This window comes from Peromyscus leucopus, chromosome 14 (assembly GCF_004664715.2).
Source record: "Peromyscus leucopus breed LL Stock chromosome 14, UCI_PerLeu_2.1, whole genome shotgun sequence".
NCBI classification, from domain to species: Eukaryota; Metazoa; Chordata; class Mammalia; order Rodentia; family Cricetidae; genus Peromyscus; species Peromyscus leucopus.
The window spans coordinates 10,728,492-10,754,509 of NC_051075.1; the positions used below are offsets into that span (position 1 = coordinate 10,728,492).

At 36.4% G+C, this 26,018-nt stretch overlaps 2 protein-coding genes across 5 annotated transcripts in view; one reads left to right on the top strand and one right to left on the bottom strand.

Annotated features, from left to right (window-relative positions):
• Positions 1–26,018, top strand: part of Immp2l (inner mitochondrial membrane peptidase subunit 2) — an 862,863-nt gene that overhangs the window by 387,806 nt on the left and 449,039 nt on the right. The gene's annotated exons all lie outside the window — the stretch shown is intronic.
• The window catches only part of Lrrn3 (leucine rich repeat neuronal 3), a 32,683-nt gene continuing 15,232 nt past the window's right edge, over positions 8,568–26,018 (bottom strand). For both annotated transcript variants that reach the window (XM_028872260.2, XM_028872261.2), the window contains one exon: positions 8,568–11,602. In XM_028872260.2, the coding sequence (XP_028728093.1) occupies positions 9,121–11,247 (2,127 nt within the window). In that variant the 5' untranslated portion in view covers positions 11,248–11,602 and the 3' untranslated portion in view covers positions 8,568–9,120. The remainder of the gene's footprint in view (positions 11,603–26,018) is intronic.

Genomic DNA, 26,018 nt, shown 5'->3' on the forward strand with positions numbered 1-26,018 from the left:
ACCCACCTCATTAGTATGCAAATATTTTATCTTTCCTAAATGGAAAAGTGTATACATACCAAGGGATTGTTTAAGATACATTCCTTATGCTCATCAGTAAATGTTTTATTTGTATGTCTTTTTTTTATAGACCCATGTTCTCTGGGTTACGCAAAAATATCTGAGGTGGAAAGGGGCTGCATGATGAGAGTTTGGAAACTCTGTATTCAGTAACTGAATATTAGATGAGCTGCTTCTTAACCAAGAACGGTGTCCAACAAACCTAGAGGATGTGGGTGTCCAGTTACATGTCTAGCTGCACACATTCTGTGCGTGTTAAGACAGTGTGAGTGAAGTGCACTAGCTAGACACGATAAAATCTAAGACCGTGATACCTATTGCTACTCCGGTAGTTATAACTGATGCATCACAAAAGAGAGTGCAAAGAACTGAAATGCTGCATGAATCTTCGCCTGTATCTGTTTTTAGACTCACATACTTACTAAGGAAGCCCCATGTAACATATTTGTGAAAATTTAAAAGAGAAATGCAATTGGTAGTGGAAATAGAATTATGTCAGGCTTACGTTCAAAGCCATATGCCACAAATTTACATTATATTTGAATTTTTATGTACAAAATTACCCAGAATTTCTGGGTCCTATTTCGCTTATTTACCTTTGTAGAAGCAATGGAGAGCCACAGGGACATTTGGCCCTTGTATAATTTTAAGGAGGATGTACTTTGAAAACAAATTGAAATTAGTTTATACTGAAATACTGGTCTGTCCTAACAAGAAGATTGCAGATAGCACCTGAGAATGTGCATGTGGGCATGTGTTTATGTGCTATCAGATTAGGAAAAACCTAGTATGTCTTTATAAAGTAGTCATGATGTTTTTATCTTGGCATCCTTTTCCTCTGGGATGACAGTTTCACTCTGGCTAGCGCCAAATGGAGCCTTGCTTGGACCTGGGTCTCCATTGGTTCTTGCTATTTCCTCCTTTAGAACTTTGTCCCAATCACTCAAAATTCTGATGTGTCCCATTTACTCAGTATTCTGATGCTTTTTAAATATTTTGACCTGTTACTACTTCCAAGCCATGTCTAATCTACTTGTTTCTCTAGGTGAGTTATTATATAAAGTAATGTGTATTTGAAGCCTTTGAGGCTCCTTTAGAATGGTTTGTGCTAGTAAAAAAACGTATTAGCTGTTCCTATGACTTTAATAATTATTATGATACTATTTTTATGTATGGAAACTTATAGATTAATTTGTTAGTATCTACTTCTTCACTAGAAGATTTTTCTATGCCAAAGGATTTGTCATGACATTACTCTGAATGCCTAGCAGTTGATATCATTTCTAGTATATATATCCCAGTAAAAAGTGAGTGGATAAAATAAATATGCATGTGACATGGACCATGATTTGTGTTTTGGCCTAAAATATTTGCTTAGTAGGTGTGGGGGAGATCAAGCAAAACCAAGCATGTATGAAAATCCCATCATGAAATGCATGTCTTTATATGATACTGTACAAATGAAGTTTTACAACACAGTGCCGCTACCAGTTTCCAAATCAGCTTACGTAGGAGGAGCTCCACAATATCCACAGGTCACGGGAAAGGCAAGGACAGTGACATAAACCCAGGTGGAAAGAAGTCATTGAGAGTGAGAAAAGTTCTGAGCATAGTCACTTTCAAGCATTTGTAGTGAATAATTACTAAATACTGAGAACCTTTGTAGATGTAAAGTTATCCTCCCATTCCAGCTTAATGTAATGGGATGTCTTTATTTAGGAAAATATTTGTTTTAAACAGCCACGTCCTTTCTTTGACTGGCAAATTTGGATGACTAACTTTCTATTAAATGGTCACCTGCAGGTTGTAATCACATGGATACGTTTGTTTTTATTTGTTTGTGCTGTTTCATTTATCACTAAACAATTGTGTCATCTGAAGTGCATTAAATAATAGTGTTCTCTCGAACTATAGCATGGAGTTCATAAATGTGCTCTCTCTCTGAGAGCCGGGAGGTTACTGTGGACTAGAAGTCGCTAGCAGTGCCAGAGGCCTGAGCAGTGATTTCCAGCCCTAAGCTGTGGGTGTTGCCGTGTTCCTTGACTGGTAGTCAAAGATCTGCCTGCAGGTAGAAACTGGAGGGACTTTCCTTTTCTTTTCTCAGCATTTTTTGATGGATTGTTTGTTTTTCAAGATATGATTTCTTTGTATAGCCTTGGCTCTCCTAGACCTAGCTCTGTAGCCTAGGCCCATCTCAAGCTCCCAGAGATTCCACCCCCCCCCTTCTGCCTCAGAAGTGCTGGTATTAAAGGCGTGCGTACCACCCACCACATTTTTTTTTTATTTAAAATTTTTTTTTACTCATTTTACGTACCAACCACAGATACTCTCTCTTCCCTCCTCCCACTCCCCCCGCAGCCATCCCCATTCCCTAGCCCATTCCACATCCCCTCCTCCAAAAAAGTAAGACCTCCTATGAGGAGTCAGCAAAGCCTGGTACATTCAGTTGGGGCAGGACCGCCAGGATCCATCACCGGTGCATGAGCTGGCTTTCTGGAGCCCATCATCTGTGTTTAGATGTGTTGCTCACCCTTGATGCGGGGGGAGGGGCTTGGTCCTGCCGCCACATTTTTTTTAACCAAGAAGCGGCCTTCCAAGATAGATTATTTTGGAGGTGCTTGTAATCTGAGAATTGGAAAGCACATTTAGCTGGTTGGTGACTTACCATCCTGCACTCACAGCTAGTAGAATTGTATTTGAGAGATGAGTTCTATTCAATGGACATGGGACTAATTACAGAAAGAAAAGTATTTTAATAGGCCCTGACTGTGTACCTACTGAGTACTTGGCGAATAATCCTATTTAAATTTAACAATATGCATACATTTTCTTTTTTCTTTTCTTTCTTTCTTTCTTTCTTTCTTTCTTTCTTTCTTTCTTTCTTTCTTTCTTTCTTTCTTTCTTTCTTTCTTTCTTTTTTAACTAGTGTTTGTCTTTGGGAAGAAGTAAAGAAATCCAGTGAACTTTGTCCCTAAGTTCTGATGCAAAACTGAGATTGGGAGGCCAGCCTGGGCTACTGAGTGAGTTCCTGGAAAGGCGCAAAGCTACACAGAGAAACCCTGTCTCAGAAAATCAAAGAACAAAGAAAAGAAGAAAAAAAAACCCTGAGATTGGAATATTTTAAAAGAACCTATTGATTGAGTTAGTTAGATGTGCATAATAATTAAATGTCCTAATTATTCCAGTTTTATGGTACTGATTGAGAACTACTTTATGCTAGGCAAGCGCTGTACCATTGAGCTACATCCCATGACTCTTGATGTTGATATGTCTCCCTCCACCAAATCACCCATTTTCATGGACTATAGCATGTTTAGGTAGACCTTTTTGTTTTTATGTTTCCCATTCTATTTAGGAGGACAGAAGACTACGTACCTTCTTCGACACTATATTCATAGTTATATGGGAACATCAGTACAAAGTGGGAATATTAATGCTGCTTTTCTGGGCATTCCATGAGTGTATTGTATTGTTATCTGTACAAGTATACACATGATTGATTTTATATAGATGAGTTTAAATGGTTTCTTGAGAGAGGGCAAGTCAGAGAAAGGCAGAAGTAGAAAGAAGTGTCCATCATATTCTTGGCTCCTACTTATGTTCATTTTTCTCATGTTCTTTTTTTTAAAGCCTGGTGAAACTTACTAAAAGCCATTGTCCATTTTGAGCCTGACATTCAGTGTTGATAAATGTTTCCTTGGTTTTTTTCCCTTCTTCCCACATTAATATGGATGTGTATTGTTGCAAGTGCTAGTAGCATTTTTGAAATGATATTTTATCACTTACAGGAAAATATCTGAACTATTAACTACTTACTTCAGGAACAATTCTGGATTGAGGCTTATATGATTCATTGAAAGGAAATCGAGTCTCCTCTGCCCCACATAGTTTTTTTTTTTAATATCGCTCTTTTAATGCTCTATTTACTTAACTTTTATTGATTATATGGATAAATGTTACTATCAGAGAGAAGTGAGGCGTTTGTTTCTTACTGTTTATGCTTTGTGAGCAATTGGGAGGCTGTGCTGTATTGTACACACTAACCTCAATTGCTTTGCTGATACCATAGAATTAAAACAGGTTTTGAAATCCTCGTAAAATAAGTGTTTTTCTTTCAAACATTAGGAACTCAAATGCTAGTCTATTGATCAGCTGAGTAGCAAACTGGAGTGAGAGGGCTGGTGCCTTTGTGCTTTATAGAGAGGAATTTTTGATTATTGCCTGTAGTTTGTTCTTTATAACCATTAAGGATACATTTATTGTAAGTTTCTGACCTTAATTCAGTCCCGATAAAAAAATGTTAATATCGTATCATGTACTTTTGAAGAATTGTTTTGGTATTTTTAGTTGCATTATTTTAACAATATTACTTCTGATAGTTTCAGAACCAATTTTGTATCTCCCAGCTTGGAGACTGATAACCCAAATGCCATGGAGGTATTTGTACTACACTTGGATTCTCTCAATGTGAGGATTATGAAGGTCAAGTTATGCCCCAAGCTTACTCCACCATTTGTATCAGAGATTATGAAATACTATACATGAGCAGTTTGACTGGATTCTTGAATTGATAATCTCAGAACTTTACTGTATGTTTTAATGAGAAATTGATTGTTCTTTACCATGGTCACATAATGCTATGACACATCAGTGAGAAAAGACAAACACCTAAGGTATTGTGACATCTACACATACCATTATCTTAGGAAATGAAAAAAAATGTTGTTATGTCATGGAAATTCTAGTACAGAAATTAGTTCCTATTAATTATTCTATATTTTCTAGAAAATCCAGCATTGGAATGAAGAACAAGATGTCTCTAATGGTGATAAATACAATTAGAGGTTTTTTGCTGCTTTTTATAACAGTTGCAGGGAAGTTTTATTGTAATATCTCCCTTGTATAGAAAACTTATACCTTTAAACTTTGGTGTTTTATTGTTAATTTTGTAATTTCCAGATGTTGAAGTTCTGAATATTTTATCTGACATGTTAATAGAAGGAATTTAATTTTTTCCCTGGGTCATTCATTGAAAGATCTTTTAAGAACCTGATGTCTCTCTTTGTAAGAGATATAAACATTTGGTCTGTGCTAAATTACTTTCTTGAATTTAACTTCTAATTTGCCAGGATGACCAAACTCTTCCAGTTTATTAAAAAAAAAAAAAATCTATGTTTCTGTAGTTAGAAATAATCTATGGTAAATAGATAGGATTTTCTATTTAATCACCCTAAAGATAGTATTAGGATAGTTTTAATAATTAAGAGAATAAAATCAGTAATATATTTTAAAAAGTTTTTATGTTAACGTATTTCTATGAGTAAGATATTTTGAGCTTAAAAGTTTGATGATTTCTGAGTAGTGTGGGTATGTAAAGTTACAAACCAATGTGTGATACCACTAAGTATCACAGTTGATAAATATTTGTGAAAACTTGATAGACAAAGTGTAGAATATAAATCTCTCTGTTCAGAGGAATTATTCCTGTTCAGTGTTTTTCCTGAGATTAATAGCCATGCAGTAAGTATTTCCTGAGAATACAAAAAATATAGATAAATGAATATTCTGAAAAATTATCATTTTCAGTTTATTCTGATTCATTGTTTGAATAAAATTTTGCTGTGTGAATAGAATAAAATCTCCATTTATATAGTTATAATACATATATATCTCTATATATCCATCCATATACCTGTCTGTCTGACTACCTCAAAACTCCATTTCATTCTTTCTGGGAACTAGTAACGTATCAAAACTTCAATATGCATTATAGGTTTTTGACATTGTTAGTAGTGTTTATCTTTATATTGCTTTTCCATACAGTTATGTGTTGTTTGATGATAGGTTATATTGTGAAACTGCGTACTGAGGTGATGTCATCACTGTGTGGGCATCATAGAGTGCCCTGCCATAAACTCATAGTGCAGATCAATTGCTTGTAGTTAGGAGACACAATAAATGGGGAGTAAGAGGCTGTCACCATCATAACACGCCATACCACTTATAGTTAACTTTTTAATAGGTAGAAGGATTGCACTCTGAGATAATGATAAATAGCATAGTGTAATATTCCACTAGTAATATTTATTATCCCTTCAAAATCATAGATTATCTGGAGTTGTATGTGTCACACTTAGATTCAACTGAGAGCACATAGAGTTCATTTGCATCAGCATCTTGGCATATATGAGGCATGGTACTCTGATATCAGGACAGCTAGAATATCGTTAGTTCTAGGAAATTTTCATCTTCATGTCATAGTGCCAGTTCTGTATATGCAGTGTAATCAAAACTTCATCACACAATCATGACTGTAGTTTTTTATTGTTCTAGCATGCTTCTTTTTAAAAAAAATCTCAAGTTTGCTTTATACTAAAAAATGGGAGATTATGTCCTTCTTTTCAAATAATGTTTGTGAGAGATTGCTTTTCTCCATATAGATAGGTACATCAAGTGGTATTTGTGGAGGTATGAGCTTCAGAATTTCCTTTTTCTTAGCTAAACTTTGTTATAACAGGTGATTGTATATGGCGCAGTTCACCTGTACATTGATGTGAGTCATTTGACTAATGACGCATTTAATTTTGTGATTGTTGTATAGGGAATATTAAATACTGTTCTCATTACTGAAGGAAATTTATTTTCTTCCTTGCTGATACAGTGGATTAAGACTTAAATAAAATCATAGCATGCTCTAAGTACCTTCCTTGATTTGTTGGTGACAAAAAGTTTGGCTTTTTGCCTATACTATTTATTAATTGGGTTTATTTCATAGCAAATTTCAAAGGAAATCTGTAGAATGAAATGCATTGTAAGCTTTACATACGGCTGTGATGGTCCTCATGAAGGTAAATACAAAAGAAACACAAAATACATGCTTAATTTCTTGCTGACCTATATAGTAACTGCATCCTAATAGGTCATATCTCAGCTCCTAAGTTTTTGATAAATAGCTGAGCCTCACGGAGCTCTATCCGTGGTGCTGAAGCCTCTCATGATATATGAGCATGTCTTACTGATGAATTCTAATGTCAACTTCTGTGTGATAGCGATTCATCAGGTTGTAAAATTTGTGCTTGGGAAACACATTGAATTAACAAGTTCCATATTTTCGTTTTGTTGAAATTAACACAGCTTGTCCTTTCATTTCAAAGAGTTCATAGCAATTACCTTCCACATTGTCAAAACCAGCTAGGATTTAATTAGAAACTGTCAATGCTAACACAAAGGAAATGTCTAATATCAACAAATAAATTGATATGGCTGCCATGCTGGGAATGTTTACAGGCTGGTGACGTGCTGATAATATGCACTCCGTTACTGCCAAATGTTAAATATTTGATTAAGAACAGCACAACAGTTATTAATCTAGGAACTCCTAATTGGAGAGAAAAGCAATTTGCTTTTTAAAACTATGACTTTTTATTTAAGATCAGTGTTTATATTTTAGAATATTTTCTTTGCCCAAAAATGCACTTGTTTTGGCAGGAACTGTTTTTACTTGTAAAATGACTAAAACTCTCAATCTCACTAATTTTCTGTTAATTTTTCAAGTAAAATTCTTTCACTTCACATAAAGGATATTAAAATAGTATTTTCATTTTGTAATCTGAAATCATTTTAACCTGTGTTTTTAGACATGTTATATATAGTCTTAGTGGATTATACTTTACTGTTGTATTTTACCCTAAGTCACTTTCAGAAGCTGTTTCCTGACCTTTTTTTATTGCTATTATACACCTGTAATCTCCGCCTTTGGGATTTCTGGCAGGGGAATCATGAGTTCAGTGCCACCCTGTACTACATAGCAAGTTTGAAGTTAGTTTGGTTTGCATAGGTAGATGCTGTTTCTCAACCTAAACTGCATTTTATGTTAGTGAACACCAGAATCATCTGGATTATATTGTTTTGAAACTGGAATAGAGTTTCCAAAAGTTAAGCCTTACAAAGTTTTGTTACATACTTATATTTTATAGTGAAATTCTACAACCCTGCTCTTAAAATGGAACGTGTGATTTCCTTACTGTGTCTGTGGTGTAGGAGGTTATTAAATTATCTGTTACATCACTGAAGCTCGTTATTTAAAATCTCGAAGAGATGTGAAAATACACTTAGATAAATAAGTCCTACTGAAATGGGGCAAACGTTTTGGCAAAGCAGCAAATTCCAGCTGATCCATTCATTATTGAAATTAGGCCTTGACTTATTCCAGTATTGGATTTACATCATTTGAACCTAATAATTAAATGCTTTTCCAAAAGCTCCTTGTTTGAAAAAAATCTTTAAATGAATTTATAATTTCCTGGAGGATTTATTTTAATTAGTAATTTAAGTGTTAAGAATAATGTCATAACCTCTTAATATTGATAAAATGCTATCTACAATCCATTTTGCATATCAGAAAAATGTAGACACAAAACCCAGTAAAAGTCTCACTCCTAACATTCCAAATGTGACTGTAGAAGACGCCATCAAAAATACTGTCATTGAAATGACTTGTAATCAAATGATAGTTCCCAGAAATTATTCTTTATTTAGAAACAAAAACAAGACAAAAGCAATTGATTTGAATCCAAAATGTATTTTTCCTTATAAAAGAGGTCCACATACTCACTGTGTCTACTCTATAGAATTTGTCCTTTTCCTTACACCACATGTCAATTCAAGTTTATCTGGTCACTGCAAAAACTCGTGGCTAACATGTGTAATACAACACAGGAGGAGGTATTGCTCAGTTCAACTACTCTTCTACACTTAAAAAAAATACAGAAATGTTTTTGTTCACATTAACTGTAGTCCTGACATAAAAGTTACATGAAAGTTCTAGAAAATGGAATTGTTTTATTTGGTTGCCACAGTACCCTTTGAAGCCAGTCAATTAAAATGCTGAACTTTCACGTTTCCATTGGCCAGGAGCAGCATTGGTGAAGCTGAGTCTTCCTTCCAGAAAGTGACATTCCTCTGCCTGGTTTTGTGGTTGGTTGTTTGTCTCTGCCTGTTTTTTCGTCAGCACTACTGCAGTCTTGAGCTTTTCTTTGAAGTAGGTTTGGTTGGTTGTTTTTAGGACACATTTGTTGGCACACCTATCGTGGTCGTTTTTACTTCCAAGGGGGCACTTTTTTCTTTGCCTGATTCCCAGAGGTTGATCAGAGGGGGGTAAAGCTCGCTCCGTGCCAGAGTCGGTTTGTGAAAGTAATTCCTCGGATAACTGTGTTGTTCACCCTCACAGTTCATTTCTTGTGAGAGGCAGCTGAGAAGACACATGATGCCAATAATCCCCAAAAGCCCTCCAAGGCAGACCATGAACGCTGTGTGACTCTTTCCATATTCTTTTCCATCACGGTCCAAACTTTTTGTGGTGACATTCACACATTGTTTTCTGCTTTTCTGGTAGATGGTGGGAATATCAATACAAATTTTATACTCAGTAGATGGTTTCAGATGAGTAAGATTGTATACCTTGACATCAGATGGTATGCGAGCACTTTGGGCAGCATGAGAACCTTCAGTCTTGACAAAGGCTGTCCACTTAACACTGGATTTGAGAATTTTAGAGCTTGCTTTCCAAGATAACAGAATGGAATTGGCCTGAATGTCTCTTATTTTAATATTCAGTGAACCATTATTATCCTGAGGAACGGAACCTCCCACTTTGATCATAATAGACTTCAGGTCAGCACCAACTAGGTTAGTTGCTATACAAGTGTATAAGCCCCCTTCCTTTGGGGTTATGCCACTTATATCTAGTGTGCCTTCAGAATGAACGTAGAACTTCTCTCTCAGAGTATTTGGCAATAGTTTTCTACCAGAAGGTGTGATCCAGTAGATTTCAGGCTGGGGTTCTGCAGTAGCTCTGCAGTGAAGGGACACATAGCTGTCAGCCTCTACATCCAAGCTAGAAGGAAAGCTCTCCGGGGCTATAAGAGGGAGGCAAATTTCCATCATATCCCGGAAGTGCACTTGCCGAACATTCTGGCCTTGGAATTCCGGTGGGTCCACACAGAACAGAGAATCCGGTTCCATAAACCGAATGTTGGTTTTGTTCATGTTGATCCAGCGGATGACACAGTCACAGCGGATGGGATTGCTGTGTATGCTGATTTCCTTGAGGTTTGGCAGAGAGTCGACGGTACCGTGGTAGAGGGCACTGAGGGCGTTGCTGTTCAACATGAGGGATTCTAGCTTGGGGAGTCTGAAGAACGCATTGGGGTGAATGTAAGACAATCTGGGGTTGTTGGTAGCTTCTATTTTTCTTAAATCTGGCAAGTTATCCACAGCTAGACTGTCGATGGAGACAAGTTCAGGCATGTTGTTTATCCCCAGCTCCTTCAAATGTAGCATATTGCTAAAATCACCCCTTCGTATTCTGTTAATAGGATTTTTATTTAGATCCAAAAATTTGAGGTTTACAGCTTTTTGAAGAGCAACTTGGGGTACCTTAATAAGCCTGTTATCATAAAAAGAGATGCTTTCCAAGTTTTCCAGCCCAACCAAGGCATTATCCGGTATGTCTGTGAGGTTTATGCCAGCTATAACCAGGCTGCGAAGATTGAGAAGTGGCTGGAAGTTCATGTCTTTGATTCTGATGATGGGGTTGTCCCCGATCATCAGAATCTCTAGATTGGGAAGAGCATCAAACCACTTACTGTTGATCATCTGCAGTCTGTTTGAATTGAGATGAAGTCGAAGAAGGTTATGTAGGCCAATAAAGGCTCCGGGTGAAATGGTAGAAAGCAAATTGTGATTAATGTAGAGTTCTTGTAAGTTGCCCAGCCCATGGAGACATTTTTCAGGCAGCTCAGTTAGTTTGTTTTCCTCTAGGTACACAGAAAGAAGCTGAGGCATCTTTTGTACGTTAATATTTGTGACTGAAGATAGATTGTTTTGAGATAAGTCCAGGCCAGTAAGGTTCACTGGAAAGTCTATGGAATGTTCAATTCTTGCAATGTTGTTAGTCTGTAGGAGCAGAATCTGTGTGTCCGCAGGCAATCTGGCTGGGAAGTTTAAAAGTCCTAAATCGTTGCAGTCTACTGTAGATGCTTCCATATAGATGGATCTGGGCGTAAACCAAGGCCTGATTTCACAGGTACATAGTTGTGGGCAATCCACCTTTTTATCTACAGCTTGTACTAGAGTAGTGATAGCTAGGCCAAGCAGCACATGAATTTGGAGTGGCATGTCCTTCATCTTAGCTTTTGTCTCCAGAAATTTAATAGGCCCTTAAGGATTCCAGTCACCGCCAAGAAGTTCAGCACAAGCTGACTGATGAGGGAGGTCCTTGCATTTGTCAAATGATGAATGCCATAGAACTATAGGTGTTTTCTTCGTAGAAATAATTATGAGTGCCACAGATGTAGTTTCCAAAAATGGCATGCATAGTGGAGAAAAGATGGTTGCTGTCTCCTCAGTGATAGAGTACTGATGGACTCTTTGAAGATGATGTATGTATAGATGGTCGTAGGATATGGAGCAATTCATTTATTTTGAAATCTGGAATTCAAATCCCATGCTGTCCAGTACTTGCAGTTGTAGAGGCATTATTCTAAATGCAATCAAAGGGAGAGAAAAAATTAGGTCAAGAGGGAAGCCCATAATTAATGTTTGACTAACTATAATTATTTCACATATATAATATTATTAGAGTTTACAATCATTTCAGTACATTTTGATGACTTTGTCCTTATTATTGAGCCCAACATGAGGTGAATTAAGAAATTTGATCTTGCCGGGCAGTGGTGGCGCACGCCTTTAATCCCAGCACTCGGGAGGCAGAGCCAGGCGGATCTCTGTGAGTTCGAGGCCAGCCTGGGCTACCAAGTGAGTTCCAGGAAAGGTGCAAAGCTACACAGAGAAACCCTGTCTCGAAAAAACAAAAAAAACAAAAAAAACAAAAAAAAGAAATTTGATCTTCAGAAGACTGAAGTTTCATTAGGCATAATAAATATGCTTCCAGAATTTTTCACTTGTTTCAATTCTATGTTTATACCTCCAATTTTAGTAATATCTTGCTTTGTCTTTAAGAATTAACTAGAGGGAAAAAATAAAATAGCCTTCCAGGGCTGATGGGTTTTATTGTGTGATGTACAGAAACAATACTGTTCTATGGTAATCAAATAGTGAGCCTGTGGTTCCTGCACCCTCCGAGTTAGCACTTGGGAGCAATGTTGTTCCTGATCGTTGAATGAGCTCAGCAGTGATATTTAGCTCTTTCTTTCCTACCTCTCTATAGACTCTGTTTTGCATAAAGTGACTTGAGACCTGCAGGATTTGGAAGCAATCTGATCTACCTCACTGTAGATATATTTGTATACAATTAACTTCAGATTAAAATTTGATTGTCTATCATTGAGACTAATTTACACCCCATCAGCCACTAACATTAAAAAGCAACTGTTTTACATCAGTAAAGTGGGTGTTCCTCCTTTAAATGAACCCTGGTATTATTGTCACAGAAAAATGTGGAGTTCCAAAAGCAGGTTATAGTTTGATGTAGAGTCTACTTAACAGGACACAGTGTACGCTCCATCCTGGTAGGTTGCTGGTGAGCTCCCTCGGCTCTCTTCATGTATTTTAGATAGTCAGGCATGTCTAGACTCATTTTGGGTTTGCTGCCTCCCTGTGTTGATGGTTACAGTGGAATAACTGGGTGAGGATAAGGTCGACACACTGACACACATAAACATCCAAAGACGTGTTCTCTATGGAGACCTAGAAATATTCCTATTTTAAGTAAAGAAGTCCTTGTTTCAAAAATTATGAATCACTTACAGTTCAAATTCACAGATAATTTGTCTTTTCCCCTTAACACTCAGAGATGTGACTTTATTAAAATTGAATTGTGGTTTTTCTACAGTTAACTACTAACTTGCCGTGAGTCAAAGGCATCTGACTTGTTTTCTTCACACTTGAAGCCCGTGTCCTCTGGGAAGCCTGTCTTTCATATAACTTGTCTGTCTTGCCTCTCAGCATTTCATGGTTCTAGTCACACCTTCTCAAGAACATGAAATTTGCTTGGCATTTTGTCTTCAGTTCCTTCAGTACCATAGTAATTGGAATATAGCACATGCTCAAGAAATATTTTGGATTCCAGTGATTGGATTCTGTGAACAAATGTACATTTCCATCATTTTACATATCATTTAAGCAATCCAATTTGTTCATTTTTAAACTTCAATAAATTTAACTGCTCTTATTTGTATTCATTTTAATACTTGCACAAACTGTATATTAACTATATTTTTGCATAAGATTGAAGTATTAATTTTGGGGATAGCACAAAGGAATGTTAGACTTTAAAAGTGAATCTACTGCAGTGATTCTTGACTTTCCCAGCGTTGTGACCCTTTAATACAGTTCCTCATGTTGTGGTGACCCTCAACCATAAAATTATTTCATTGCTACTCCATAACTATAATATTGCTACTGTTATGGATCATAATGTAATATCTGATATATGACCCCAAGGGGTCATCATCCACAGGTTTATATACAGTATCTGTGTTCTATTCATTGATAATTTCGTGGCATTTATTGGTTAATAGCCAGTAGAGAAAAACATCACTTGACTCTTATAACTTCCTACAGTGAACTTTCAGTCAGGAGGCCAAAGCACTGGTAAACTATAGAAAATATGCAGGGGTGAGGCCAGGGATCTGGGAGTCTACAGGAAGGGCAGCTGAATGAAACCAGTAAGGAAGCCCAGTACCTTCTTTGTCCAAGATGAAGGAAAAGCCTAAATGGAAACTACAAAATACATCTCTGTGTCTTTTCATGAATCACTCAACTGAGAACGAAGGAGCCATGACTTCTACCAGTTAATTGGTTGGATCTGATTCCTCCTGTGTGAAGGGGGAGCCTGTATCCTGCACGTTAACTGGAAGGTGTATTATTAAATGACGTAAGAATGTAACTTTTTGGTTTGAAATTATTTTGGTAGGTATTTTTGGATTTTTTTTATTTATGTTTAATTTAAATTTTTTTTTTATTCTAGTCTGTCAATTGCTTAGCTGTAATGTAGAGACAGCAGAGTTGAAATAGGTTTTTCCAGAAGACTTTTCCTATGGTGGTGCACAAACTCAAAATTTGTTTGAGCTGGTCTATGGAAAGAATCTGTCTGATGGGAAGCACTATAGACTATAGATATTTAACCTTTAGTAGAATATTGACTTTTTCTTATGTCTGCAGAAATTACTGTGATGCTTATATGAGCAGCTTTTAGCATGGGTTATCCTCAGAGTCCTGAGGCAGAAGCAGTATTATCTTACTTCTTAGCGCTTCATGGCTTTCAGGTCTCTTTATTTGCCATTGTTGATGTTAACAGTGGCCTTGAGAGATGCATTAGTGCGATGCTTGTAGAACCATGTGCTTTGGATGAACAGACACTGAAACCTTACATATTATCATCTCTCCTGCTTGAGGTCTCACATGCCTCAGACCATTTGGCTAATAAACAATAGTGTATGATTAGACACAGTTTTCTCCCTTATGTGCTCAGCTCTTTCTAGAAGATCACACTGCCCACATGAGTAGAAATGAGGTAATTTTAACAAACATTTACTACAGTGGGTTTTTTTTTCTCCTTAGATTTGTTAAAACCCTCTTATTCAGATTTTTCAAGTTTAGAAAATTCACTTTGCCAAAACTGATCATGATGAAGGTGTGACTCATGCAAATTAAACTCACAAGGAACTAATATACAAAACAGAAGTGTCATTTTATTATGAGAAATGTGACTGAAGGATGGCAATTCCTGGGTCTACTGGACAGCACCGTTTCTCCATTAGAAAAATAGACATGGGAGTTTTCAGTGCTCTAGGGAATGGATTCCATGAGTAAATGTACACTTGTATATGTCCATCATTATACATACAATTTAAACAATCTAGTTTGTTCATTTTTAAAAATTTCAATCAATTTAACTGCTCTTACTTGTATGTATTTCACAGTTTACAAAAGCTGCATATTGGCTGTATTTTACTTAAGATTGAAGTTATACCTAGGGTATCCATCTTATGAACAGATAAGTCACACATGTACAGCTTCATTGTGAATACAGGCTCAGAGGCAGCAAAGTCAGACGAAAGCTTTTGATTATCAAAGTCGTGAGAATGACAGCTTCCTGTTCTGCTACAGGAAACAGTACTCATACAGAGACGGGACCTGAGTAACCTGGTCCTTGGTTGGTCCTGAACCTAAGCCCCCTGGCTGGAACCTTTTTCTTTGTGACTTCTCATCTGTTGTCTTAATATTTGTTTACATTTTCAAAGAATCTACTTAAAATGAGATTATTAGTAGTAGATAGTATATAAGTTAGGTTATTAGATTATGACTAGCTGTGTACTGACTGATTATTCTTTTGCTAGACATTGAATGATTTGATTGTTATTCTTCCCAGAGCATAAGATTAGTATGATTAGTGTTATTGTTCAACTCAATTTATTTGATTATATTAATATATTTAATTGGCTGATCAAAACTTAGTTAATACTTTGCTGATTAATAACTTACAAGTGTGTCTTTCCATAGTTTGTATTGAATAATAGCAAATCAAACAATAATTATCATGATTTAAAAATGATTCAAGTATCTAACAATAACCTGCAATCAGGAAGGAATAGAGAAAAGAAGTTACCATCAGACTTCTACAGCAATTTTCCTCTCTTGTATTGATATTTTAAAAGTAGAAATTTCACCTTTGTTTATGAAGAGTCTACCAGAAAGTGAGAAAATGATGGCTGTTACAGCCATTTGAAAACGTAGCTTTCCTTTCGACCCGTGATTCCGTTTCACTACTGAGAAAATGTTTCCACTATGGGTCATTTGAGGATTGCGGCTATATAATAGTTGATTTTAAAAGAATTTTCTTCCTTTTCCTGTACATTGCTGTAAAAAGTTTAAAAACAACCAGCTAAGCAATTAGAAATAAGTTGAGCAGCTTAACTGCATTGTACACAAACTTCTCAGAATTTCTAAGAACGTTTCCACCCTTCTCTTCCAGGCCTGCTTCCTAGCTGCTGGTCATTGGTTTTGATTACATAAAGACCTTTTGAAAAGCATTTCAAATTTTGGAAAATGTGAACTAGATTACAACTGATATAGTTAAATAATTTCCTACACGCCATCATTTATCAAGGATTTTATGCTTCAGAGTAAAATCTGTATTCTGACTTGAGTCTTAAAGATTTTAGGAGTAGTTATTATGAATGACTGATTAATGCATAAAAAGTACTTAATGTGCAGACAAAATTCCTTGCTCTTTTCCCTAAAATGTGGTAATTAAGCACTATGCAAATACATGTTACAAAGAGCAGAGTACATTTTTCAAAGTGATTGAATTTTTTTGTATGATCGGGCATTAGGAGCACAAATGAGTTCTCTTTGTTCTTTTCAGCTGCTTCTGTTTGCTTGTTTGCTTGCATAGAGAACTGTTTTAAAACACCATTGTTATCTTTTAGTCCTAAGGACAATATACTCATATGTTAAAGGAACGTAAATTAAAATGGAATGTTTTGAAAGTTTAAATGATACTGAAATGTCATTAGAAATGGAAAAGTTGATCTTAACACATTGTGTTTTTACATGATTAGAATGACTCCTACAAGTTCAAAGTCAGCCTTTGAGTGGAGCTTATCATGTATTCTCCCTTTCATTTATTTATCTACCCAGTCCTTCAATAAATGTTTTTGGGTGCATATTGTACCAGTTAATGTGTTTGCATTTCCCTCTATAATTACTTTATTTTTAAAACTGCAATTAAAAAAAGATGTTTATTTGAGTTTTCCAGCTACACTAAGTCTTTTCTGTGGCCTGATTTAATCCCCCCCTTTTTTTGTTTAATTTGAGAAGCACTCGGAAATGTGGGTTTTTCCCCCTAATTTGTACTTCCTGAACTTTTCTCACAGCTTATTTAGTTTCTCCTGTTGCCTTCTCATGAAGATTTTGCCTGTAGAAGAGCAGCAGGCTTAAACAATTTTATAGAAACAATGGTAGCATGAAGCCTCCAGATTTAATTCACTAAAATCAACCAATTTTAAGAATTTTCATATCTTTTTTTTTAATGCCCATGGATACGTATCATAGCTGAGATTTCTTATTAGTGTAGTTTTAGATCTGAATCTAAAAAATTAAAATTATTTCTAGATAGGATTCTGTAAGGAATCTTTTTATGGAGAACAGGCTTGTGATCTCCTAGTGAAGAGAATCTTGTTCCTTGTTTGTCTGTGTCTCGTCAATGGCTAGTTACTGAGTGATCACACATTTGGCGCAGGCAGTCGCGTAGACATGAAGAGTTGGCCATAAGTAAAATAAAGCATCTGCTTGCAAGGTTCTTAGTAGCTTGAGTCAATAAGGAGGATGCTGCACAGGAAATGTTATTTACAATAAAGGCATGCGTGGTAGTGTGTGGATGTACCTAAGAAAGAATGCCTAATTATCTCTGTCCAACAGGAGTAACTGAAATGTTTTGTGAGGTTTATAATAAAATGTTCCCTTAGTATAGTGGAGAAAAAGGTGGATAAGAAAAATTTCAAACCTACTGTCTTTCCAGGGAAGTTTTGTAATTCAAAAGCTTAGGAAGAAAGTAGGCCTTTGCTTGTGCCTCATTATGTGCATTGTAAAGGCTGCACCATGTGGAAGAGAAACATTTTGATACTTGATTCAAGGGGAAAAATTGGTGAAGATAGAAAGTTGCCATGGAGACATTAAAACCCAGCTTCCCCCTTTCTTCTATAGAAAATTGCTAGCTAAGTTCATTTGTATAAAGATCTTTAAATCTGTCCTCTTATCTGACTTTAGAGTCCCTTTCTCTAGTTCTAATTGAAGGTTTCATAACCCCCCAAAGGACTTTTGAGTTTTACTAAACACACCCCTACAAAAACAATTGTTCTTTTTTACTTGGAAAACATTTATTTTCTAGTCTCTCAAAACCAGTTATCTGAACTTGTCACCTTTTCAAGAAGTGCATATTTCAAATATTTATATTTAACATATTAAACTGTTCATTGACTCAGGTAAATAACTCCTGTGCATAAGGCAGCATGGCACTAGTTTACAAGACACTTTTGTAACTATGGACAGAATGGTCACCCTTTCTCCTATAGAATTGGGATTGCATAAATATTTGAGTTCTCTTCACATTCTAAGTTTATATGACACATGATACTATTCTGTGAATAAAAATGTTTTTAAGGTGTTTGATAATTGTCTAGGTGCTAACTCATTCATCTAAGTTTAACCTTTGAATTCTCTGTTTGGTGATGTTTATATTCAGTACTCTTCTCCTGCACCATTAACAAATTAGGATCAGTGAATTTTACTCATAATGGGCTTCAAAGGCTATCAGATTAGTTGTCTGTCATTATTCCAAATTAATTGTCTACCTTTATTAGTACTTCATCTCATGCTTTTATCTAAACAGTAGCAAATGAAAGTGAGTGTCATTTAAGTCATCAAATGAAGCTGACTAGCGTCAGAGGAGGCAAGCAGCAGCCAGAGTTTAGGGGCCTTGGTCTGAACACAGTCATGGATTCAAGTCTCTTCATTTTGCTTCCACATGTTTCTGAACCACTGAGATCCACTTCATTGCAAACTGTTGCTGAAATAGCACCATTCACCTGCCTGTTTTCTCAGAAGGATGTGTGGTCCAACTCAACAGGCTCATTGACTGGGTGGTTGTTGCTATATTTGGCTGTTTTTTCCTCTGCTTGTAACACTACTCCAGTGAAAGCAGGTAAGCTTTCTGGATAGAGGGAAAGCAGTAAGAAATTTGGCTGCTTCCTACGGCTAGTTTTGCTGTGCATTCTGATCAATCAGATTGCCCTCTGAGCTTTAGCTTTTTTTTTTTTTTTTTTTTTTTAAAGTGTATTTCCAGCTACACTTCCATCCTTCCACAGCCATTGCTAATGTTGTATAGGCTCCAGGGCCTTCTTGGATGAAGACTTGCCACTCTGAAGAAGTCTGCTTGTTCGAGCTAACTCTGGAGAGTGGGGGATGCAGTCCAAACCCCAGGAGTATTTTTACTGGTCACAAATGATCAAGTGTTCTCATTCTGAAAAGAATTCAGTGTATATTTATTTTTAATTATAGTATTTGATCAACCGAGCACTTAATGTATATTATATGTGAAAATGATTTTTGAACATAATTAGCAGAACACATGACATTCTTTTTCCGCTTGGCTTTCTTCTCTGGGCATCTCTCCATGCACTGGGAAAATGATTTACATCAGAACTATACTTTGTTAAGTGCTATTTGAGAATCTGTGAATACTGGTTTCTTCATATCCCTTTTTAACTTCTCCTTTATCCTCCCTGTTTTTAGCATATATATAGTCCCAAGTGTGTTCCTCTTTAGGGGAAAATGCTCACTTATGGGTTCGCCTTGACACTGACTAATCATAGACTAAAGTGCTGTGAATCTACCTTTTAAACTGGGAGACAGAGATAAAATCTTGCTTGAGGTTTTAATTGAACTATAGATACCTGTGTGGAAGGTGTTCTTTAGTACAACATACTAGTCACAGAATCTTATGAAAATATACAAATTTAAAAAGGAAGAGACCTTGTGACCTTTAGTGATTTCATTTGCATAATGAATTTACCTTCAGGCTCTAAAATTATATGGTTTTTCTAATAACCTTAAATCCATTCAAAGCCATTCCAGAACCATTCAAAATCATTGTGAAGGCATAATATAAGGTGTTTGAAAAGATTCTGAATGGGTGCATGCTGAAATTTCATGACTCCTATAGATTCTCATCACATTTACTTACATGTTTAATATCGTTATCAAGCTGTACCATAGAAATAGTTTCACTAGATTCACAAGTAATCTTTAAAATGATTCTTAGGAACTAACCAAATATGAATATGTGCAAATTTTGAGATTTGTGTGTGTGTGCACGTGTGGGTGGGGGGGGGATATGAGGATTGAACTTCTGCCCCTGTATGTACTAGGCATGTGCTCCCTTAATTGCATGCTCAACCCTGGAGATTATTTTTAAGTATGATAAGAATAAATTACATAATACATATACATGTATACCCACACACACATATAAAACAAATGTTTTCTTGTGAAAATGTGCGCATATGCATATGTGCTGGAATACTTTGTTTCTGCTCAGAAAATCCTAGAAGTTGTTTATTATTGTTATGCACTAGTTTCTAACTTTTTCCAGTTTTTATTCTTATCTAAAGATGTTTGGATTAGATAGATACCAATTTATATTTTAATACTCAAACCAGTCACAAAAAGATGCTTCCTTGACATTTAACTTTTAGACCTCCTCTTTCATTCACTCCAAGTTTATTTGAGAAATCATAGTATAGGTTGATCTATGAAGGATGCCACATGTCTTTCCTATCTCATCTGACGTTCCGAGGATTGGATGTCACTTTTTTGGCACACTCTGTTGATTGAGAGGAAGAATGCTCCTATCCTACCTTGTAGCATCATGGTTTGGAAATGCATGGCTGATGTAAATCTACTTTCAATCACCTTTCATTTATGGTGAAAGAATTGGGGATAATTATCTCACTCATTCAAGCCATTTTAAAATCTTTTTTTTTTTTTTTCTTCATTGGAAGACAGTCAAAATGTCCCATCTTTGTAGTTGCTAGCCTTGGAGTTATTTGAAGACTGGGCATTTGTCAGGTAAGGTTAAAAATATAATAATAATATAGAGAAATTCTAGCTTTATTTTATTCTATAGCCACATGCACAGGCATTGCCTTATACAGGATGGGTGTGAAGGCATGTGTACATTTCCCCAAAAGTTCTAGTTTATGTTATTTCCATGTGAAGGGCCTCTGTTTTATTAGCTCTGCCATACTAGGGGACAGCCAAAAGATATCCTCAGATTGTTTTTTTCTTTTTGATAAATTCTGTTGGAAACAAATGGAAAGGCAGTAGCCTGTGAAGATAGATAGGAAGGCTCTGGATAAGAGGCCAGTCACATACTGTTGTCAGAGGTGGCGGCATGGTTTAGTTCTGATGCTATCACAGAGGTCATAAGGTCAGTTTTTAGAGGAAACATATTAGTGACTCAGAGTTTATGGGCACTGGGCATTTCAGATTTTTGTCCCAAATATAATAAAATTTTGATGTTCATTACTTCTTTTTAATTGGTCCTTCTCTAAAGCATGGCTACTCTGTCTTTAGTAGTTATTGGTCACACAAGCATGCAGAAATTGTGCATGTGTGCATGCACACGTAGACACACACAGCCTGCTTAGGTCATTTAGTATTGCTTATGAACACGATGACATGAAAGGGGGAAGTTTCTGGGACCCCCATCCATGCACAAAGAATTACAGGCAACTAAGGAATGTGAGAGCAGGAGAAATGTCTTCCTTCTCTAGGGATGAGCCCTCTAATGGTTATCCAATGCCAAGTGATCATCCCTGAAATCAATACTCATTGCTTGAAAAACAAAAAAACAAAACACAAAAATAAAAACAAAAATAAAAACAGTGCTATTGCTGAAACTTAAGGCAATAAAGTATGTTTTAAAAGGAAGTTAAATAATAATCATATCCCATGGTCAAATCCTTTCCTCAAATGCTATAAGAAAATTGCAGGACCACATTTTCAGTTGGGATCATGGTTAGCCCCTGGCTGATGTGAGATCAGTGATGGATGGTGCTTTTCTATTTCTCTAGTTAAGGGAGTAGGCCACACAGATGTGGTCTGTGTTCTTTATAATGAGCACGGAACAGTTTGTATTTTAATTTCAAAATTGTGCCAGATTTCCCTCATGCTCTGTGCTTTTCCCATTATACTCTTGACAATTTGCTTAAAGCAGCTTTGCTATATTTTTGTCCGGGGACTACAAGAAGGATTTAAAATAGAATAACAAAAATGGAATTGAAGGCCTGAGAAAAGCTTCCTGAATTACAGCTTTGAGTTTCAAAAGTAATCTTTTCAGCAAGGTATGGATGAAATGCATGTTAGCACATCTTACGGCGACTAGACATTCCTTTCTGCACCCAAATATAAATAAATACAAAAAGTTAAAAATTTTCATCATTTCTGATGCTTGGATTTTTTTGGGGGTATAATACTACTTTGGTCAGAAGTGCCGCCTCATCTTCTGTGATGTAGAGATTGGAAATGGGGTACCATTTTCTGCAGTTTAGATTGATTCCAGTGTCCATGGACAGATAGGATTTTGATAGTCTACTTATCCTTTTAGCTTTTACTGTAGCTTTAGTCTTAAGGTTCTTTTAAAGGCCCTTATCATTCCCATTTACAACAACAAACAACGGAAGTAGCAGCAGTGGTCAAACTAATAATGAGCTATGTCATAGCCCTTCTGTTTGGCTTCCATCCAGGGCTGTGAATGAGTCCTATCATAATCCCAACAGTAGGTATAGTTATGCCCATTTCTGAAGTGACAGAGGAGGTTTAGCATGATTTAATGAGTTGGTCCAAGTAGAAGGGACTGTTAAATAATGCTATCTCAGCTTTATTCCAGATCCTGCCTCCATTATTAGCCATCTTTAGCTTAGCTCATGTCCCACCAAGCTGTATTAGCCACACATAGGTCCTTGGTTGAACAACCTAGTGAGTTGAGTCTGTTACCTCACCTGCCACTAAAATACTTCCATGCTAGCCCAGTGTCTTTCTCAGTTCATGAGCGTGAACGATGCTTTTTGGTTTACAGAATGACATTAAACATTACTCCTTTTTAAACTTACATGTGAAAGAAAAAAAACAAAAACAAAAACAATGGTTTATCACCTTGCAGTGGACACATTAAATGTTGTTGAATATCATTTATAAAATTTGGTTTAATTCTTCTATTCATTAATGCTTTGTTTATGATTTCCTTCATTGAGATCTCCATTTATGACTGTTGCCATTGTTTCCATAGAAGTCAAATTTTGAGAAACAGCGTGCTTGCTCTTGTTTTCTTGCTTTCTTCCCAATATTACCTCTGCAGTAGCTTCCTTGTTTTTCTATGTTTCATTTTATAAATACCATTAAATATTCATTTATTTACTGTGGGGTGTGTGCATGTGCGTGAGCGAGTGCGTACAGGTGTGTGTGTATGTGTGTATGTGTGTGTGTGTGCGCGCCATGGTACACATGTGGAAATGAGAGGAAAACTTCTGGGAATTAGCTCTCCTTTTCCATTATGTAGGTCCCAGGGATTGAACTCAGTCTTGGCAAAAATTGCCTTTACCAATGGAGCCATCCTGCTTCTTGCTGACCTTTGTTCTGTGTGTCTAATGCTTAACTAAAATAACAGCTGGCATTGTGGCTCAATAAATATCTGCTAAGTGAGTAAATGAAAGGATGAATGAGTGAATGGATACCATTTTTCTCTTAATTATAAATTATGGTGATACCCATTTTTAAAAACTGCTTTACAAGGCAGTCATTTGACCTTGTTGATCTCACTCACATAGCGTGGATGAGTGGGCTGCCGAGAGCGGATACAGAGTTAGCAAATGAGATATCAGTACGCATGCATTTTATTTCCGGACACTACAAAACTAGGACAAAGCCCACATGAAAATACTATCACACAAGGATATATAGTTAAATTCAAACTGTTAAAAAAAAACCCTTTCTGTCCTGTATAAGATCTTTGGTGAGATATGCTGTGTGGAAACCAAAGGAAATATTTATATTTATATCTCTTCCAATGAAGGTGTGACTTTCAGTTGACTTTAAGCTATATGTCTGGTAATAGCATAGTGATGGAGACATAAGGCATACAGTTTCATAATTTTTGGCCTTTCTACAACACAGGGAACCATGTAAATCGGGGCATAATATGCTCTTAATGTCTGGAAGTGATAAAAGATTTTAAAAGAATAATGGAAAGTGTTGTAGTAACAACAAAAGTAATAACAAATATAGAGTTAATGGAGTGTAAGTGGTAAGAGAGGCACTGTAGCAGACTGGCGTGGTGTGGCTGGAGGCCAGACCCTGCTTGTTCCAGCTGATAGTGATCAAATGGGAAATAATGGCTACTCTGACAACCTGTGAAGTTGCATCTTTAGTGAAGCATGGCTTAGAGTAGAGAATAATTGCCAGAAAGTGACACTTGAGACAGTGAACTTCAGAGAAGAAAAACACACTGGCAATGAAATGTGTGTGTGTGTATACACACACACACACACACACACACACACACACACACTGAAGGAAAAGCTTTGATGCAAATTCAAATGCTATCTCCTGTGAGTAGGACTGGGCAAATGTTGGTGTTAAATTTCATCAGACACTGCACATAGGAAATGAATAAAGAGTGCTTCGAAGTGTAAGCATAGTATCCTAGATGCTGTAATACTACCAGCAGAGTTGAAATGAATGTAATGAATCAGAGCTTTGTAACGGGCAGCTGAGTGTTTCAAATAAATCTTTAGGAGTTCATTATTATTCAATGAAATTATTGCTCACCAGATCTGAAATAACAAATCCGTGGCCTTGACATTTAATCAAAGCATGAAAACACATTTATTGAATCTCATATTTGAGATTATTACTGTAGCAGTGCCCCAATTAATGCATGTGGATTTAAAAAATTCCATTCAGACAGTAAAATTCAAAATGCTTGTTATCCACACACAGATCCTTTTATTCATAGCTTTGTTTAGTTGCCTTTTTTGAATATGCTTATTTTGAGTTTTTAATGAAGAGAAATGGGTTTAATGTAAACTTATATACATATATAAAAAAAAAAACTGCCCAATTTCTCTTCAAGAGCTAAAGGAGCAAAAATGCTGAAGGGATGTTGAGTGGTGGTGGCGCATGCCTTTAATCCCAGCACTTGGGAGGCAGAGACAGGCGGATCTCTGTGAGTTCAAGGCCAGCCTGGGCTACAGAGCGAGATCCAGGACAGGTTCCAAAGCTACACGGAGAAACCCTGTCTCAAAAAACCAAAAAAAAAAAATAAAATAAAATAAAAAAATAAAAAAAATAAAAAAAAAAAAAAAGCCGAAGGGCTAATATTCCCCTAAATGACCAGTTGAACGAAAATTATTTGTGCCTGTTACAGGACTGATATATATCTTTAAGAAATTTTACATAGTTGCATAATTTGCTTATTATGCATCAGATAAAAACACCCCTTCAAACTTTGGCCTATAGATGGATAGAAAAAGGCGAGGAAGGAGAAAAGGAAGAGAGGAGGAAGGAAAGGCATTTATGTTTCTAGTTACCCTCTTTCCACATCCTAGAGAGAAATTCCAAGGATTGTCTATTCATGAGCATCTGCAAATCACATTGCAGCTTAACTGTCTCTTCTCTGACTTAATAGAAACTTGATTGTTTTCTAGGATTTACATCCAGAGTAATTGTTTTTTCATTTTAATATTGAAGGAAGTAGATTGGATAAATGCATAACATATTAGAAATGCTATTAAGCAAACGATTCTGTGTGGTACTGTTGAATGAATGTTTCCTTTTACTCGTCTGAGCAAAACACAAATTTCTCCAATTATTTTTAAATTGATTGTTCTTTATTGTTGCCCAAGGAAAAGTGGGAGAATTCTATTTATGTGTTGAGTCCATTTCTTTTGTCTTACATAATGACCTAGCCCACAACAGTCGCCACACAGTCCAGGTATCCATCCATCTCTGCAGGTCTGTAAGGGCTGTTTACAACTGCACCCAGCATGCCAATTATTTTCTCACACCCACTTTAATTCCTGTTATTATGGTGTTATTTATAATACTCTAGTCTCGTCTAGCAGATGTATTTTCTAATCTTTGCCCTGTTGCGTCTGTAACTGAAAATGTGATCTCTAACCGCTAGGGAGTCCCTGACAAACTCCCATGAAGCTGTGCTGGGGGAGGGAGACGACACAGCTGTGCCTGTCAGAGCAGCATCTGAAGAGGTCAAAAAAGTTGTCATACTTGTCACTGAGTTGGAAGAACAGGGCCACATGTGATGGTGAAGGCCAGCACACCCAGCATTTGGAGGCCAAATCAAGAGGATCTTCCTG